The sequence below is a fragment of the Trachurus japonicus genome, chromosome 23 (genome assembly GCF_045865225.1).
Source record: "Trachurus japonicus isolate A0001 chromosome 23, Traja_1.0".
Lineage (NCBI taxonomy): Eukaryota > Metazoa > Chordata > Actinopteri > Carangiformes > Carangidae > Trachurus > Trachurus japonicus.
The window spans coordinates 11,949,936-11,969,900 of record NC_140929.1 but is presented as its reverse complement, the minus strand read 5'-3'; the positions used below and the strand labels follow the sequence as shown (position 1 = coordinate 11,969,900).

The window sequence follows — 19,965 nt, the reverse complement described above, 5'->3', positions numbered from 1 at the left end:
TTATACAGGAAAATAAATCTGGACTGAAATGTGGAATAAATGTAATTCACTTTTGCAATGTAACACTATTTTACAATATTTGTCAACAATTTAGAAGAAAAGCTTTTCGTTTTAAGGTGCATAAAATATTTAATATTCATTCTTTTCAGGACTTTCAGTCTTAAAAAATGGTTTTAAAAACCCAACATGACTACAACAAATGCTTCTTTTTTTTAATTAAGTATCAAATATCAAATATTTTTTTACTTGTCAATGACCCATAAATGAAAGGGTAAAAAAAATCATATTCAGTCCATTTACTGTAAAGTAGTAGGCTACATCATGTTGTGGTTTTTTGAGATAAAGGTGTACTATGTTTTGTAGTGAGGGCGGTAGACCAGCAGGGTCTGACTCATTGTTTGCGGCTCACTGGCTGTTGCTCTGTACTGGCGGGCGGAGCGCGAGCGACGGGTCAGTGGAAAATGGCGGACGGTGTGGATCACATCGACATCTACGCTGACGTAGAGGAGGAATTTAACCAGGTATTAAATCCACATTTAGCACATTTCGACATTTCTTTGCTATTTTATGCAAATGTGTGTTATCGCTCCTAGTAATTATAACCGAAGAACGGCGTGCTTTATTGCGTTAAAACGAGGCTTTCCGCGCACGGGCCCCGCTCTCTCCATGCTGCAAAGCTTTGCAGCCTCGGCTAACGCTACTGTCTCGAAATGTTTGCATTTGAGGTGTTGTTGTCTATTTAAACACACAGGGTATTGCATGAAGTAGGTATTATGATATGTGCATATATGGTTTCTCTTCGGGTTGCATATGAAAATTAAGCATCTTTCATTGTTCAACATTCACAGTATCAGGCCTCGGCATGGCCGCCTAGAAACAAACACAGTGGCGTTAGCTTGCTGGCTATTAGCCACTTTCCGCCTTTTACAACATATCGGCGTTTGTGTTTTAGTTTATTCCAACTTGCTTTAATATTAGAACCAATTTGGATTAAATGCATTTGAATGGGTATAAATTGAAAACAATGTTTGTTTCTGAGACGCGCAAATGATGAATGGATGAACAAGTTGTTAGCTTGGCTGCTAGCTTCGGTTAGCATGTATGTGTTAGCTCGGTAGATGTTTTCCTCTTTCCACACACACGCCCCTTTAGTGTACAACTGGAAGTGGCCTGCTTCAGTCTAACCTTAGGTGCAGATTGTGTTGTTTGTTTTCAAGGTTATCTCGATTAAACGATGCCCCACAGTAACATCCAAACCACACAGCTCCATAGTCGCTTTATCTTCCCCCCATTGTGTGTATTGTGGAGACGCATTCAACTGCGCGTCCATTGAGATTTCAAAGTAGCAGCACAGGTGGTCTCTGATTAGCTCCTGCTATGTGAAACGGTTAAATATGAACTCAAAAACGCTTCAATGCTAAAATACGTGTTATGCAGCAATATAATAAGAAAACACGAAGAGTGTGTTTGCGTGCGAGTGGTGCGCCTGTAAGCTTATGATAGAAAGGAAAATACAATCTGCTCCTCAGTTTGTTTGGCTCCAGTTTACCCCTTTACAGTCTATGGTTTACCCTGACATGACCTGACTATGTGACAATGTCCATGTGCAGAGAGAGTCAGCAATGCTGTGAATGCATTTTCGCAACAACAGTAGTTGCTCTTATAACCTGTTCCACATACGTACATACAGGTCAGGTCTGTTCACAGCTTTACACTTATTAACTTTCAGTGTGAGGTGGAGAAGACAATCACGCAGACCTAGTCGACACTTACAGTGGTGGAAAAAAGTTTTCGGACACCCTTAAAATTTTACATAATTCCCTGCACACGCGGATCAGGATGCAGTCATTTCTTGCTGAAGAAACCCTTGGACGCCCAGATCTTGGTTTGTCTTCCAAGCTCTTGGTTCGTCTGTGTTTTTTGCAGAGTGTGTCCAACTGCTGAAGGACTGCATCTGCACTTCCTGGCTAAGAATCTGGATCTACTATCTTCAGGCGTGTTTCCTGCGTTAGGTTCCTTGGTTTAGCCATTTTTTGTCTCTGAAGAACTTTCAAATGTGCTGGCTAGACATGAAGCACAGCAACAAAAATTGTGTCTTTTAATAAAAAAGCACGGCTTTCACTAGTGGATCACTGGTACCAAAATGACCCAATAGTCAAAATTTCTCATGTATTACGGATCCAATCCATTTCTTCTAGTACAGTCACAGCCAAAATACTAAACAAATCATTAAAAACTTAAAATTGATTGGTTTCACTAAATTTTGTTTTTCTTTAGCAAGAAATGACCGCATCTGATCCACATGTGCAGGGAATTGTGTAAAATTTTAAGGGTGTCCGGAAACTTTTTTTTACCACTGTATGCAATGCACAAGAGTGGTACTCGCTGTAATAGATTTTTAATGTTTTATAACTGCACATAGTATACCACAACATTGTGTGTGCAGTTAAGGTAATTATGTTGCTCATGTGACAAATAACTTTTGCTTGTATTATCTGCAATCCACTGAGCACTTGTCCTGGACTGACGGAGTGGCCCAGTGGGTCAAGATTAAAAAACACTCCTTGAAAAATAAAGTAAAAAACATAGAATGTGCTGTTTTCAGTTTCACTGCAAAGCTTCCTCATTATCTTCACTTATATAAAACTGTTGTTGTAATCCTTTACAGGAATCGGACTACCCAGTTCACGAGCAGATCGACCTTTATGATGATGTAATATCCCCATCAGCCAATAATGGTGATGCTCCAGAAGACCGCGACTACCTGGACACGCTACCTGCGCCAGGTGGCACAGAGGGAGGGAAGAGTGCCCCACCCAACGTGGTTTACACCTACACAGGAAAAAGGATTGCCCTGTACATAGGAAACCTCACATGGGTGGGTAGCACATACATATGCATTGTGGTATATGTAAATTGTTGGATGTTCTGTACTGTAAAGACCTTTTAAAGTTTATTTGCAAGTTGTTAGACATTGCATAAGTATGAATCAAGTCACCATGAGTGATGGGAAGATGTTGTCTTCTCTTCTGCAGTGGACGACAGATGAAGATCTGACAGAAGCCATCCGGTCAATAGGCATCACAGATGTACTGGAGATCAAGTTCTTTGAAAACAGAGCAAATGGGCAGTCAAAGGGGTAAGGTCTTAAATATCTTTGTATCACACGATTGTATTAAATCACATTATAACAATAGCCTCTTGCAACACCCGTATGTTGAATTTTCCATTTTCACGCATGTCTTGAATGCTGCTTTAGTGGAAACAGATGGAAATGCATATGATCTTTGTGTAAATAATGCACTTTAAATCTGAAATGCCACTGGGTCCGTTTAGATCTGATGCGTGAAATTACATTTATAGTTCTCTATAAAGGCAACAGTATTTTGGCCTCCACTAAAAGTCAAAATAATAAGAAATGCCAGATTTTTTTTTTTTTTTTGCACAGTTGTGATTGTGTATGTCCTCTGCATGTGTGTCCTAGGTTTGCCCTGGTGTGTGTGGGCTCAGAGGCTTCATCCAGGAAGTTAATGGAGCTCTTATCAAAGAGGGAGCTCCATGGTCAGAATCCCATTGTCACGCCATGCAACAAACAGTCCCTCAGCCAGTTTGAGATGCAGTCACGCAAAAGTAAGTAGGACACACTTGGCATCTGCATAGTTTAGGATGCACTCAGCAGGAGTTAGGTAAGAGACTTGTCACACTGCTCATTGAGACTAGTCATGTAAAAGCAAGTTCTACATGCTGTGACATATCAGTCTGCTGAAAGTGCACTTACGCTGCTGCAGCAGGAAGGTGAAATATATGGACCTCATGTACAGTCACTTGCACCAGTATTCAGGCCTTCGGGTGCTAACTCAGTCACATAGTTTTAGACCAGGTGCCCACAGCTCCACGTTTGTTAGTACACACTAAGCACATCTATTTCTTATTTAAATACATTACACATTAAAGGGGAAAGTGAGCAAAGTCTCATTATTTCACAGGTACACAATCTGGTCAGATGTCTGGGGAAGGTAAAGCTGGTCCCCCTGGTGCAGGTCCCCGTGGAGGTTTCCCTATGGGGGGTCGAGGCAGAGGAAGGTTCCCCGGACCCCCTGGCCCTGGAGGGGACCGTTTCCCTGGCCCCGTTGGGCCTGGAGGACCGCCGCCACACTTTCCTGGTTAGTTTGGTAACGGGTGTTTCTGCCAAAAGGGTGGGGACAGTGTCCCTGTCAGTTGAAAGATTATAATTAAGAAGTGCTGACTCAGGAATATGATCAAGTGCAGTAAAGACAGTTTCTTTTATAGCACAATTAATGTTAAACTGATAATATCAAGTAGTTTGATTTTAAATAGCCTGAATGTTAGGTGTGAATGGGCAGTTCAGCCATTGACGCTCAATGTCAAATGCTTGCTGCCTTCAAAAAAGAAAATTTAAAGGACCTTGTTGAATGTTAGATCGCCCCTGCTGTACTGAACAAGGTGAGTTCCTGGCAGAAGAGATGTATGTTTCCTCAGCACATCTCTTCCTGGTTCTGGAAAGCGAACACAAATTCTATTTCTATTCATAGACAAATCTATTTTCCAGTCTCGGAAGTGGGGGCAGGTTTATGGCTGGATGCTTTGGGAAGACATAACACATTAGCTCACTACAGCATGTGTAATCTAATGTGTATGGATTGGTTTAGTGGGACTCAGAGCTGGCTTGGAGGTTTATGGGTCAGTGGTCTCCTGATTTGTTAAAAGCTGCCCTCCCCTATTATTTTGAATCACATGTTTTTGTTTTCAGGCTTTTGTTATTCATGTGCTGATACTACAATAATAAAGTGCTGCAACATATAGAGATAATTATAAAACCCTAGTGTTACAAGGGACATGAAATAAATAAAATACTGTTCTGTGTCTCTCAGTGCTACTCTGTTAGCACAGTCCAGGCTTCGCTGTTACTCACGCCCGCATGGAACCAAGGCTGGTCTGTCCTAGTGTGTGTTTCTAGTGAGGGCTCTCTATCCCTTCAAATCTCTCCTGGCAGGACTACGTCTTTGCATGTTCCCCCTCCACATCTTGTTTGCTCTTGTTTTGTCCCTCTTCACTTCCAGTTGAACAAATAATCCCTCCTTGGCTGTAATTTGCTGCTCACTGACAATTTCCAACACCATTCCTTGACAAGCAGTTTGCTCAAAGCTTCACTTGGCAAGCTACCAGTTTTCACCCTCTAAAAAATCTTGGATTGGCTGCCTTACACTTCCAATAGGAAAGAATGGGGTTGCAGCTTTTTCTTTTTCCCCCCTTTTTTTGTTTTTTTTGCGCATTTGCCCTTCATCCCACTTTTTTTCGCATCTCTTATTTCGCTTAGTGGCTGGTTCCCCATGCTGCTGGGCCGTGAAAGTCCTCCAGTTGGTAGGCAGAGGTTGATGCAGGGAAGAGTTGTGATTGGTTTGCTTTCTTCCCCATTAGGCTCGGGGATGAGACCAGATCTGATTAGGCACCAAGATGGCCCTCTGATGGATATGAATTTCAATCCCTTCCCGCCGGGGGGCAGGAACGGGAGCTGGCGTGGCAGAGGTGAAACACCTCGATTGATCTGGTTGATAATGATCGATCGCCTTCTTATCTTAACCCTTAGCTGCTGAATGGTAGAAAGTGCCTTGAGATAACTACTGTTGAGATTTTGTGCTATACAGATAAAATTGAGTGGAAGTCGTGCTATTGTCACTTTTGTGAGGTTGACTGCCCAAAAACAGCTGAATTTACAAACATCTAAATCATGGCAGTTCGCATCAAATACAGCCTTTAGACAATATAAGTAACTATTGCCTAATATTTCTGTAAGGATGTATAGTTTTGAACTGTAGGATGTAAATAGTCCCCTTTCAAATTGTTTTTGTAAAAATCTTTCATGCAGTTCTGTGCCAGGTCTAAAACAAAATGTGTCAAAGTTGTGAATCCCTCATTAAGCCCATTGCATCTGATGAATCTATTTGCTAATTGTAGTGTTTATGGTCAAAATAATGTCAAATGCAAGAGCCTGACACTTTGCAGTGTGTAGCCTCGCAGGATGCTTTCTCTAAGTTGTGCTGTCGAAAAAAGAAGTTGGCGTTAAACGCAAGACCTCAGTTAAAAACACAAAGGCCTGCTTGAAACAGTTTGCTATGAGTGTATCTCCATCTGTTTTGTTGCCTTTTGATTTTTCAGCATTATTTTGTGGCCCTTTTTTCTGTTGTTGTTCCCTGTAGCCATGGCTTGCTCATCTTTGATCTGTCTGTGTCATTGTCCCTGCTTTGAACAATCAGCACCCAAAGTGATCTATATATGAATTAACAGGATAAAACACAGACTTACCAGAGCATCAACAATAATTCAGCTGAATTGACATGAGTTTTGTTTTAATGTTGCCAATTACATTTTTAAGTACTAAGTTTGTTTCCTATCAGAACACCTGTTTGCCCATCATACTCTAAAAGCTGGGGAGGGCTTAATCTGCTGTAACGTAAGTGAAAGATGAAGAGTTGGTTTCATAAGCATCTGTTTTGTCCCTTGTGCTTCTTTTTTAGGTGGGATGCAGGGTCCCCCACGTCCCCCTCCTGGTCCACCAGGTCCCCCCGGCCCTCCAGGACCTCCACCCCCTGGACAGGGTCTCCCCCCTCCCCTCGCCGGCCCTCCAAATCGTGGCGACAGGCCTCCTCCCCCGGTTCTCTTCCCTGGTCAATTTGGCCAGCCACCAATGGGACCCCTACCTCCAGGCCCCCCTCCCCCAGGCTACGGACCCCCGCCTGGTCCCCCACCCCCCCAGCAGGGTCCACCACCTCCAGGACCCTTCCCTCCTCGGCCACCAGGTCCCATCGGACCGCCCATGGCTTTGGCTCCACCCCCACACATGCCAGGTCCCCCGCCGGGTGGACCGCCACCAGCCCCCCATGTCAACCCCGCGTTCTTCCCCCCACCGGGCAACAACAACATGCCACCCAACGACAGTCGAGGGCCTCCCGGACCAAACGACCCCTACGGACGCCCACCACCATATGAGAGAGGAGACTACGGTCCTGGAGGCCGGTAAGAATGGGTGGAACTAATTTACATAATTTCACAATGATGGCTTCCTATTATGTTATTGGTAACATTGGTGCAAAGTGATGGTTTTTATTATTAAATGCAAGAATTATGGACTTGTTGCATTTGGAGTTAAGAACAGATGGTTGCCTGAGCTTTAACAAAAAAGGCCAAATCAGCATCACATACCTTTTTTTTTGTGTGTTTTTGTAGGGAGATGGAGGCATCACGGACCCCGCTGAGCGAGGCCGAGTTTGAGGAGATCATGAACAGAAACAGAGCCATCTCCTCCAGTGCCATATCCAGGGCTGTGTCTGACGCCAGTGCAGGTAATGCAGAGTAATACACATACAATGTCGAGCCTATAATGAGTGTTCATGTTGTCAACAACATCATAAAAAAAAAACGTACAAATGAATTAAGTTTAATGCAACCTTATGTCTTCTCTTTTAAGCTGATTATGGCAGCGCTATAGAAACTTTGGTGACTGCCATCAGTCTGATTAAGCAGTCCAAAGTGTCAGCAGACGACCGCTGTAAGGTCCTCATCAGTTCCCTGCAGGACTGTCTTCACGGCATCGAGTCAAAAAGCTACGGCTCTGCCTCCAGGTGAGACATTTGTTCAATGCCATTAAGTTAGTTAAGCTGTTTGTAGAAACTTGACAAATTAAATATCACAGGACTATTTAGAATCAAACACAAAGGAGATTTGAAGCTACATGGACTATTTGCCTCCCTTTGATGTTTGTGCCTGTATTTCCTTTCACCATGACGTAAATTTTTCCCAAATGGGAATTGTCCATGTAAGATTTTGTATTTAATTATTTGAAAACCTGGTACACAGCCTACTTGTCTCTGCCAGGCGGGAGCGCTCCAGAGAACGTGACCACAGTCGCTCCAGAGAAAAGAGCCGACGCCACAAGTCCCGCAGTCGCGACAGGCACGAGGACTACTACCGAGAACGCAGCCGGGAGCGGGACCGTCACCGCGAGAGGGACCGGGACAGAGACAGAGAAAGAGAGAGGGAGAGGGAATACCGACACCGCTAGACAGGAAGAGAGGTGGGTGAAACCTTTGGTATTTTTTCGTCTATCTTAAGTTCTTGTCTTCTTCCTCACTGTTTTAATCTTGGACCTTGAGACAGACAAGTTAACTACACTATGAAAGAAGAATACTCATGAAATCATAAGCTACAGTAAATCTTACAACATTGAATGACGTAAGTGCTGATTCAAGTGAAATCTTGAGGAAGGGGACAAATAGAAACCAGGTAAGAAAGAAAAAATACTTTAAATGCACTGTCCCTCGGTTCAGGTAGGTGTAAGGTAAGTCATTTCATTCAAATTTCATAATAAGTGGACTTACTGTGTATAAAAAAAATGTTTAGTACACACTGTTTTCACTTTGCTCAAAGGGGTGTATGAGTTTGTCTGTGCTGTGGTTTTTAACCACTATCCCTAAAAGAGAAAATATACTGACAGTGATTGAAAATTGATTTTTGTGGATCAGTTGTCTCTTTTTGGTCTACAGGCCTCAGGGGCTGGTTTTAAATGGTTGTACATAATGTAAATAAAGTACAAGACACGAGAACTTGATGCTGTTATGTACTCTATATTTGTTAGGCCATACAAATAAAAGCATCTCTGCAAATTCAAAAACGCAATTCACTCATTAAAAGTGGAATTTGGTTTTTACCAGCAGATATGGCCTGTGGATCAAAAGTTCAAAACTATCAACAATATTTTGGCATTTCCTTTTATGCAAGTCTACAGTTAACTCTTGATTGAAGAATATTGTGAGAGCTCAGGAGCTTCATTGTTACTAGTGAGCTTGTGTTCATGGTTAATGGATTGGCCAGTTTCAGGTGTTCATATTCCCCAGTCAATTTTACAATATTTAGACCCAATTTACTGTTCAGATTTGATTGTATTCTTTAGAAAAAAGAAAAAGGGTAACAATGTTCAATTTGTAAATAGTGGACCAATCTGCTTTTTGTAATGTTGTTTACATATCACTACTATTGTCATGTTTTTAATGAAGGCAACGTTAAAATTGATTTATCAGTGTTGATATCTGATGGTTTTTGGACACAGAACTGTGACAGTGTGATTGTGTCATATTTGCATGACAGTAATATTTCCTGGCATTTTACATTTGTCAAATTGAATGTTTTGTGGCAACTTCTTTACAGTACAGTTGTACCTCAATTTAAGATATTGAGGTGAAATGGAAAAAAAAATACCCATGCCTATGTCCGTTTGATATCATGTTTTGTCAACATACTAGACATAGATGTGATGTCCACATGTTGATGCCATTAACACACATAATGTCACTGATTTTTGTAGAAATTTGATGTTCTGATTGATTGATGGCTTTGAATTTGAACTAATCATTAATGATTACAATTGGTTAACATTTCAGATCTGTTGATAATTATATATATTATTTGCAAGAGTAAACTGCTTGTAAACATGGAATAGTAACTTGACAAATCAAACACTTTATTGTGCCCATCAACAAGCCATCATTGCATCTTTGGAGATGAGTTGTCTGATTAGATAAAATTGAAAAGAAACAAAATTCATCTGTGAGAACTTGTATTTGTAAATATTGAAAGGATACAGTAAATTACAATTCCAATGCAGCAAATTCCTGATTATATACTAATTGTTATTTGACATTTACTTAAAATTTGTAGAGATTTACATGAGTGAGTATTTTGTTTTGTATGTTATTCTCGTGCGTACATTGTAAAATCCCTTTTGGCCTGCAGTGTTAATTTGTCAATGGGAAATCATTCTAGGTCCTTATGAGAAGAGACTATGCAAGTATTATTTAGTATTTGGCTAATAGTATTATGGATGGCTTTTTGGATGCTGAGTCAAGTTATGGATAAGATGTAGGTTAAGAACTGACATGTGCTGCTGTCAAATGATCTGAGCTAAATGTCCTCTCGGGGAAATTGTCAGACACGTGCTGGTGTTTGTATGGATTCTCAGTATTAGGGTTTCACAAATAATTGTGTACTGTGTGGGAAGATGTTTTCTTCCATTGCGTATTTCCAAGTTAAATGACAAAATTTGAGTTCCTATACTATAGCTGGGGAATCACATTCAACTAATTTATAGTTCTGTTGTCCGTCAGTGAGAAAGACTCTGTCTGTGGTGTTGTGTAACCCAGTCCTTATAGAACAGAGCTGATAGATGACAATGAGACCTTCAGTATCTCTGTATAGTTGTGCATCACCCCAAATAATATTTCTCATAATATTAAATGAGCTTTCAGACAGAAATCCATTCCCCCCCTGACACTATAATGTCCTAATTTTATTAAATATATGAAAAATGTTCTGTACATAAGAGCTTTAATTCACCTCTGAGCTTTTTCATAAGTGTGTCGGTCATTTCTCTTATTCTGAGAAATATTACCTGGGGTGGTTTTGCTTGTGGAGTTGCTGAACTCTACAATCTTTTGGTATGGGTTTTGCCAACTTTTAAAGTAGTGATTCGCAGTAATCTGTAATGTGATTATAGTGTAGAGTTGTGCTTACTTTAAGTCGTCAGTGCTAGCTGATTTGATCTGAACTCTGTTTCACTGACTTGTCCTTTTTCTATCCAAAGTGTGACTGGAAGTGATGCTTGTGTCCACTGGGAACCTCTTAATAGAAATTTCTAAAAAAAAAAAAAAAGAAAGAATTAGAAATATTTTTCTTGTTAACTTTCACAGCACATTATAATATATGACGTAAAGACCTTTTTTTGAGTTTTAATTGAGCACTGCAGTTTCAATGTAAGCTTAGCAATAGCAGCTACTGCAGTCTACTCTTAGCACATGTTGGTTATCTCTTTGAGATAAGAGATCCCCAGTGGGTACAAAGCTAAAGAACATTTGGTAATGTGTAGATGCCAAAAATGCATTTGTTGAGTATATTTTGACAAAAATGTATCTTGCAGTATAATGAAAATTGAAATCAAAAGGAAGTGGGCAGTATTCATGTAATGTCCAAATATGTCCATTTTCCACATGACCATGTCCAAAATCCACATTTGAATTCAGTCTGGTATCTCAGCTATTCAGGAAACAGTTGCTTTTATTCCTGATAGTACTATGGGTATTTGTTGTGTCCACAGGTATACTTTAACACTGTTAAATCTGTTCACATGCCATGGGGGAACGCACAGTGTTTGTACCAGGCTTAAATGACTTAAATGCTCTATGCAGGATGATTGCAGGTGTTTGTGCAGTGGATCACAGCTCAAATGTCCTTTTTTTAGAAACAGGCATAGTTATTTGCTCATGTCAAACCAGGGTCAAACACAGTTTCAGCTCAAAGCTGATAATTCACCTCCATGCCCATATAAACAACTAGGATGAAAATGAAACTAAACTATGGTTTAGCCTTTGAACGTAAAGTTGGGGAACAAGAAATGTTTTAAAAGTTCAGATATAAGGTTATTATGGTCACCAAATATGTAGCTATGTAGTGATATGCAGTATCGGTTCAATATTTTCTTTAACTTGGAGATGTGCTAATTCATAATTGATACAAAGGTGATACCCAGACATAAACCTGCCACAATGTTCGAGTATAACCTGAAATTTTAAAGAAGCTTTTTTAAGTTTTGCAGTTGTGTCATAGCCAGCTTCAACAGCTGTTTACTCACCAGTCTAGAGCAAACTAATGTAAGTTCAACATCAAAGTTTGTTTCCTCTGCTGAAGTTAGCATGCTAACTGTCTAGCTCCAGCCCAGCAAAACAGCAAGATGGTCCGACTGTCTCCCATCAGCTTTATACTTGAGTAGCGCTGCTCTGACGGCTTATTAAAACTGCTGAAGCTCTTGGCAAGACTGGTAAGGAAACTGCTATTAATGCATATGGCATAACACTGGCTAATCTGCAATAACAAAACTTAAAAATGGCTCCTTTAAATGGTAAGTATGTATTGTTAAATGACTGCTGCTTGACCCTGGTTTGGCTCTGACCTGCTTCAGTTGTATGCTGTTAGCTCAAATACTGCCACACATTTGAATGTTTTCTATAATGAACAAAGGTTCAGTGATGATATGGCATATTTTGTAATATGACAAACATTTTGGTCAGATATGTACCGGTAGATGTAATTTGACCACTGGCAAAAGTTCAGCCAAGCCCATTCCCATTTGTACTGGATGTCCTAGTAACTTGTGAATGATGGCATGTCGAGCAGTCACTCTGTAGACTACTGTGATGTAAAATATTGTTGTTGTCGGCTTACCTGTCTGTCTAAACCATGTAAAACAAAACCCCTTTCTACAGATAAAACTTCAACCAGTTTAAATATGCATATGAATGTTTGAAGCATGTACTGATTTGATCTGGTTCCTGTAAATGAGGCCATTTCAGTATAGATACCAGTTCTATTTGGCATTGTTGCATCCTGTTGTCATCAGGGCCCCATAAACTGGATTTTAAAGTCGTAGAAAATCTGACAAATTTGAATCAACTTTTTGTATCAGAATTGTCATTTCACCTTAATTTTTTTACACTTCTGGTAAGAGGGACTTTAAAATGGGCAAGAATGTAATTGGCTCAGTTGATCATTGTAGTTTAATTAAATTTTGCAGCTGCCATTTTCAACTTCGAAAAGATTGCCCTTCTAGTTACCTGTATTCTCATCTTGTGTGGTATACTAAATCACATTGACAATAAGATGAGTTTCTGTCTGTTACATGTCAAGTCCTGAGATACCTTTGACAACCACATGACTGGGTTGTGACGAAGCATAATCTGCTGTCTTGAGTCCGATGCGTGCATTTTTGTAGTTTTATGTTCTGATCTACTGTCCCTTTGCTGTGTTTTACCCCTATATTAATATCCTAAACATACCATGCACTGTTTGTTAAAATGATGGCATTTGACACAGATAGGGAGCACATTGTCATTTTGCTAAGCTAATAAATGGAGAAGGATTTGGGTGGAGTGAAAAGTTTTTAGGTCCTCTTGTTCCTAGCATTTTCATGGGGTTGAAAACTATTCACTGTTCTTCAACTATCTGAATCCATTTTGAGTAGTTTGCAAGACATAAATACCATAGGGGGGTAAAAAAGACAATTCAAGGTGTAAACATTTAAACAATGGTGCAAATGTTTGTTTGAACAGTGAAAGGTCAGTGGGGAGGAGAAAATTGAATTGCTAAAAATTAATGTGCAGATACATAGACACTATAGATAATATTTCCAGTGAATGCCCAATACTTGACCCCTTTCCCAGTAAATTTCCTAGTCTGTTCAAAGCTAACAAAACAATGGTACACAATGCAGAATTGACCTTGTTAAACCACACTATTAGATATTTTGAACTCGCATTGCCTTTATATTTGCACCTACAAACCATTTCCTCATGTGCATCCCTGATTTTATAATTGAGTAAACACTATATACAGCTCTGTAATAATGTCCAACTTCAGTGTCCAAGATAAGTTTCATACATTGACTATAGTATGATTGAACAGTTCAAAATACATTTTTCAGTAACCTTGATAATGTTTTTGGATGTCTTGCTGTGTACGTGCGTATAGATTTCACCTCTTCCTGTTCCAGTTTGCATGTTTCTCTGTCTTTGCCTGGGTTTGGGGACAATACACAGTCAACTGAGAAATGAAGAAGAACAAATGCTAACAATGAACAAAGTTGAACAAGTTTGAGATGGTTCTGTCCGTAACATACAGTATATTGATCAACATCCCTTGTCACTATAAAATGTAAAAAAAAAAAAAAAAAAAAATTTAAAAAGGAGTTCACTTTGGACTAGCTACATCTTTGTGACTCAGAGTGATGGTGAATTGTACCCAGCCCTGGCGTGCACTTTGTATGTGTAGTACAGGGGTTTATTGGTGGGTGGATGGGGGTGGGGTGTTCTCTGTTCGGCTGCCTCGAAACCAAACTCCACCCTTCGTTTTGACACCTTTCAGCTCACGCGGATCAAGGATGGATGGAAGGAAAAGGAGGAACGCTTTCAGTGCACCACCACTACCACCACCACCAACTCCTCCTCCCTACCCTGCATGACCGGACAGGACAACAACCACCACCTCTTCCTCCACCCCTCCATCTCTCTTCTCCTCTCCTTCTCCACCCATCCTTCTCTCTGTCTGTTCATCTTGTCTGCCTGACTAAGAGCAGTGGATGGAAGACCCAGACATGTGTAAGGCTATGTTATCCAGACACCTATACTCATGGTAACTAAAGATGAAAGAAAAGAAACTTTCCAAACAGCTCTTTTATTTTTATGATGTTTTATTTGACATGAAGATGAGTATGTGTGATGCTTTGCAAAGAAACAATAAAACGGCCCGCACAACCCCCACCCCACCCTACCCCCAACGTCCCAAATAGAAAACACAAACATTACAGCCTATTTGTTTTTTTTGTTTTGTTTCTTTTCTTTGCCCGCTGTACTGTGTACATTCAGTTTAGAGATCCGTTTTTATAGGGTACATGTTTGATGTTTTCTCCCCACCTCCTGCTCATTCTCATTTATTCTTTTCATGGTTAGTATGTTTGTAAATGTCTCTGCTTTTGATTAAAAACTAGATGGTGTTGTAATAAAAAATGTTTACTGAGGTACACTCTGCATTTGGTGAATTCCTCTACATGTTTGGCTCATTTATATTAAATGTACATTTCGGAGTGCTAAAATGTTTTTCATATTGAATTTTTCTACTCTTGGTTATGCTTTTAGCTGTCTCCGTCAATGGCTTTATTCCTTTATTTTTGCTTTTTTTTTTTTTTTTTTTTTTTTTTACCTCATATGGACACATTTTTACCAGGTAAGAGAATTGAAAAAAAATGCACTGTTTTGCAAAATGCTCTGATTGATGGATGGGTTGTATAAACAATATAATCTTTTGGACAGTTGGTCTGTTCATGAATCTTTTTAAGCAATTTCAGATAAACCAGGAAAAAAAACCAGACATAATGTTCACGCAATGGTGTCTGATGTTTGTATGTGTATTCGCAGTGAAATGCTATCACAACATAGCCAAACCAAAATGTCTTTGAAGTCTGTTGTTTCTTAATGTGAGTTGCATTCGTTATTACGCATAATTAATTTTCATTTAAGCAGGCATTGTAGTTAACGCTTAAAATGACAATTTCAAGCTAACGTTACTTCACACATTTCTGTTAATTCAACACCCAAACACAAAAGCTAAATTCAGTTCCAATGCTTCTTCAAGCACTGCAGCACCAGCGTTGTGATAATATGCGGTGCAACACATCTTTTTACTCCACCACCCATCATGGTCATGTCTGTCATTTTTGTTGAAATAGGCTATGACTGTAAACACTTTGTGAGAACAAGCTTTTAGATTGTAATGTTGAATATAATGGGGTTTAGCTAATGTGCACTGAGTTACATGTATGTTTTTGTTTCTTTTTGGTTGTTTTTGTTTTGTTTTTTCTACTGTCTCAGATCAAAGTCTTCACTGGTAAAACTATTAGGCCTAGCTGTCCTGAAATTTATATCTGATCTTGAAACATCAGTCCTGACAGGTTTTTAAAAATTTCAGTAAATAAAAATGTAAAAATACTGTGACGGTTTGCAACAACAGTGTTTTATCAGGGGTGCCATATTGCCGTTTGTTTCATTTGTTCCAAAATAATGGACTATGGACATAGTCACTAACACTGATTCTGCTGAGACAGCAAACGGGACTTAAGCTGGTTTGTCCACGGTGCCTCAATTTACTGTTTATAGTGGAAAAATCCCTTTTTGAGTTATTTTTCCTTTGTCTTATTGGAGCCTGTTTTACTTTTAAAGGTGAATATTTTGTACCCTCCATGCTGGTTCAAATCCCATTGACCATATCCAAAGGTATTTGATGTAAAAATTGTGGATTCCAACTTTTATCTAGAGAGATATTTGATGTAAATATATTTATATATGATTCTCTCGAAATCCAAACCTTATTTTTATAACTATCAATTTAAAAGAATGTGTTATACCATGAGGATCAAAGTTATTGGCAATCAATGTAGAGAAAGTGGGACAATTAAAGGGATGCCAGTGTTCTCAATTTCTCACAAATGTTTGAACACCTACATACCCGTTTAATCTTGTATTTTACTCGGTCTTTTGGGCCTGTGTGTGTACACAGATAATGCTTCTCTCCACAGCACTGAAGGTAAGTGTTTTCTGGTTTACATGAACTACAGAAGAAGAAATTGGTCCAGTCCAGAGAATGTCTGGCCAGTTCTGCTGCATCGAGCCGGGCCAACACTTTACCTCATACAGTATATTAGAAAGTAGCCTATCTTTCTTGTGTTTGTCTAGTTTATCTCAGTATTTCACTGGAATAGTCTAATACCATCAGTTTTCATTAGTTATTAACAGACCTTGCTACTTTTTATCTGTCTGGAGTAGACCTAAGAAGCTTTGAAAGGTGAGTGTGATCTCCAAACTATAGCCAACTGTGGAGTGTGACATGGAGGAACAACTTAGTAATTGGTAATTTAAAGAGCAGTCCTCAGTATGATGAGACAGACTTGCCCAGCAGAGTGACTCCAGTCAACTTGTTACTTAAATGAGTTTATTACGTTGAGTTTTATTGATGCAGACAATTCTGGTTAATTTATACAAGCAGCTGCTAGTAATGTCACAGTCTTATTACAACTTACAGATTTGTTTTCAGGAAAAGGACTCATTGTTGCTGAAATAATCAAATGGCTGTTGGTCTCTAAATAAAACTTTTTTAAATTTAAGTTGGTTTGGTGGCTTTCCTTTGAACATAAACTGTCCTAAGTGGTAGATATTAATTAAAGATGGAAAATCTAAATTTAATTATATATAAATGAAATTTTAATGGTTTGGACCACAAGTTGAGCTCTAGGCTTCCAGAACAGAAAACATTTTTATGTAATGTTTTGACAATTTATTTGGTTTAAGTATCAAGTATCTTGGATAAATTTGATTTAGCCTATGCCAAATAGACTGGTAGAAAAAGAGAGAGAGAGAGAAAGATAGGCTATTGAGATGTATGTTTAAAAGGCTTTTGGTGTGCCCGCAGCTCAATCAAATTAAAGAAAAGCGTGTATTAAATGAAACTTAAGAGGATATAATAATGTTGGTGAATTACTTTGTAATATTAACAAACAAAACGAAAGCTAAAACAAGTAGGCTACATTTCAATACTTGAGAGAGTATCATTGGCTGGCGGCCGACGTTGCTTCCATCGCCCGGAACCTTTGTGTCTCCACCACACTCCCGTCGGACACCTAAACACGTTACACTTGCAACTTCCGGCGCTTGTTTCGGTGGCGGTTTGAAACGAGATTGCTGCTATAAAAAGCACATTTTTGGTGCTTAAATGGCAGGTTTATTAAAAACACAGACACGCTGTGGAGCACGAAGAGTCCTGTAGAGTGTGATACGAAGTCAACTTTTCTCTCGCTTATCTGTACTATGTTTAAAAAGATGACTGAATTTGGACCAGATTCCGGGGGACGAGTAAAGGTAATGCACGGGACTAGTCCGGTGTTCTTTGATGATATAAAGAAAGACTTTTAAATAGTTTAACATAACTAAGGGAATCTATCCATGTGCTTTCTTTCTGTTTACTACAGGGAGTGACTATTGTAAAGCCCATTGTGTTTGGTAACGTTGCCCGCTACTTTGGGAAGAAGAGAGAGGAGGATGGACACACACATCAGTGGTCTGTTTATGTGAAGCCTTACAGAAATGAGGTGAGACGTCCAAGTCTATAAACTACTGCACAGAATACAGTGATGTAATACAACTGACTGAAAGATAATGTCCAGCAAGATACTACTGTCAATTTGAAGGTTTTGCACTTTCGTTCAATTGAAGTACATCCCATTGTTCTTCCAGGACATGTCAGCATATGTGAAGAAGATCCAGTTCAAGCTACATGAGAGCTATGGTAACCCACTGAGAGGTGAGAGGACCCTACATTAGTCTGCTTCCTGTTGATTAAACCTAATAGTGTAAACATGAACAAATGCCATTGGAGAGAGAATGGCACATTATATTTTATAACTGAATATGACAATGTTATATATGGCCTGTATCTGCTTTTGTTTGTTTGTGTTAAACCTGCTTCAGTTGTGAGTTAAAATAATTAATTATCTGTTTCCTATTAATTTTCCCTTTTCACAGTGGTGACAAAGCCTCCATATGAGATCACAGAGACGGGCTGGGGAGAGTTCGAGATCATCATTAAGATCTTCTTCATTGACCCCAATGAGAGACCAGTAAGATCCACCACTAGTAGAAACAGTCATTTAAAATTTACTTAAGGGAAAACATTTGACTGATATTTACTGAGATCAGTTAGTATTTAGTAAGCAGTGGGTGTAATTTTACTGTGCTTTCCTGTGTGTGTGTTAGGTCACTCTGTACCATCTATTGAAGCTGTTCCAGTCAGACTCCAGTGCCATGCCGAAGAAGACGGTCGTCTCTGAGTTCTACGATGAAATGGTACGACTACTTGTGCCGCATTATTTCTATATTCTTTTACACTTAGACATGTGTCTCACAATTCTACCAAAATGAAATCAAGACATGTTGCCACCTAATGGATCTTTGATTGATGTTTTGTTTTAAATGGAGAACTGTGTGAGAGTGACTGTGTTTTCTTTCAGATCTTCCAGGATCCTACCGCCATGATGCAGCAGCTACTGACCACATCAAGACAACTCACCCTGGGCGCATACAAGCATGAGACAGAGTGTATGTACACGCACACACACACACACACACACACACACACACACACACACACAATGAACATGGAGAAACAAGTGTATGAATACAACATACAAGTTTCTACTGAAGAGGAGAATGTATACTGTGGAGGCAAAAGTTTGCTCTATGGCGAGGGAGTACAGACAACAATAAGTCTCACTGAGATTTATAGAATGTATTACAGAGTAGCATATCGGATTACAATGAACAACCAGCAATAGTCAGCAATGTTCATCAAAGGGATTCAGAGACAAAGTCTGGCTATTTGGCCGAATAGGGTGTTTCAACCACGGGGGTCTCAAGAGACTGGACACATATTGATAGTAGGATCAGATTTTTATACAGTGATGATCGCGTACACATGTTTATCCAGACAGTTCAAAGTACAGAGTATGTCTGGAAATTAATCATGATGTTAAAGCATTATTTGCAAAAGAGGTACATGCTTATTTGTTTAGTAGGAACAGTTTGACCAAAATGTGCTCATGTGATTGTCTGCCTGTGTCCACAGTCAGCGAGCTGGAGCAAAAGACCAAGGAGAAAATGGAAGCAGCAAAGAAGAGAACCAGCCAGGAGATCGCAGAACTAAAAGACAAACTAAAAGCCAGCAGAGAAAACATCAACCACCTGAAGTCTGAGATCAGGAAACTGGAGGAGGATGGAGACCACAAGGAGCACTAGGAATGGGCAAACACAGCTCCTGACCTCAGGCCCTATTTGAAAGAAACAAATTAATATTTTGTGATCTACTTTGTGGTCAAAGTAATGGTGATATAAAATTGTGATTTTAAAAAAAGAAAAAAATCTGTCATTTGCTGATTTGTTTATGGGTTTTTTTGGAGTCCTGATGAAAGCGAACCCCCGTTTTTAGTATTCAGTTTGAAAAGCTGGTTTGTTGATATTATTGCTGTTGTTTTTGTTTTTTTACTGATCTTGTCATTTTCTATCTAAAGTAAATATGTTTACAGTATTGTTTGTCTAAGTGTCTTCTGTTGGGACCACTCAAGCTCAGACCAGTGTTGAAATGCTAGTCAAGGCCCACAGAAGAGGATTTGCACCAAACCCTGTGCACTCCAGTGGTACTTATTCAGTCATATGTCATAACAGGTGAAATAACTTGTGTTTGTTTTATATCCATGTAATGTAGCCATGCGTTTGCATTACATAACAAACTAAAGTTTCTTGATTC

The 19,965-nt window shown here is 39.5% G+C and overlaps 2 protein-coding genes across 3 annotated transcripts; both read left to right on the top strand.

Annotated features, from left to right (window-relative positions):
* Positions 1 to 448: 448 nt before the first annotated feature.
* On the top strand, positions 449 to 14,638 carry cpsf6 (cleavage and polyadenylation specific factor 6). Of its 2 annotated transcripts, XM_085769592.1 has the most exons (11): positions 449 to 521; positions 2,669 to 2,878; positions 3,036 to 3,139; positions 3,485 to 3,630; positions 3,987 to 4,163; positions 5,440 to 5,547; positions 6,537 to 7,035; positions 7,246 to 7,361; positions 7,487 to 7,640; positions 7,894 to 8,092; positions 13,984 to 14,638. In XM_085769592.1, the coding sequence occupies exons 1-10, from the start codon at positions 462 to 464 to the stop codon at positions 8,078 to 8,080; spliced, it is 1,761 nt and encodes a 586-aa protein (XP_085625718.1). In that variant the 5' UTR covers positions 449 to 461; the 3' UTR covers positions 8,081 to 8,092; positions 13,984 to 14,638. The 2 variants fall into 2 exon arrangements, with proteins under 2 accessions (XP_085625718.1, XP_085625719.1); XM_085769593.1 differs by lacking the exon at positions 5,440 to 5,547.
* A 2,636-nt stretch (positions 14,639 to 17,274) lies between these two features.
* yeats4 (YEATS domain containing 4) lies at positions 17,275 to 19,613 on the top strand. The gene is made up of 7 exons (XM_085769406.1): positions 17,275 to 17,525; positions 17,636 to 17,755; positions 17,901 to 17,967; positions 18,189 to 18,283; positions 18,420 to 18,509; positions 18,674 to 18,761; positions 19,288 to 19,613. Exons 1-7 carry the CDS (start codon positions 17,475 to 17,477, stop codon positions 19,455 to 19,457), a joined length of 681 nt encoding a protein of 226 aa, XP_085625532.1. The 5' UTR covers positions 17,275 to 17,474; the 3' UTR covers positions 19,458 to 19,613.
* The last annotated feature ends 352 nt before the right edge of the window (positions 19,614 to 19,965 follow it).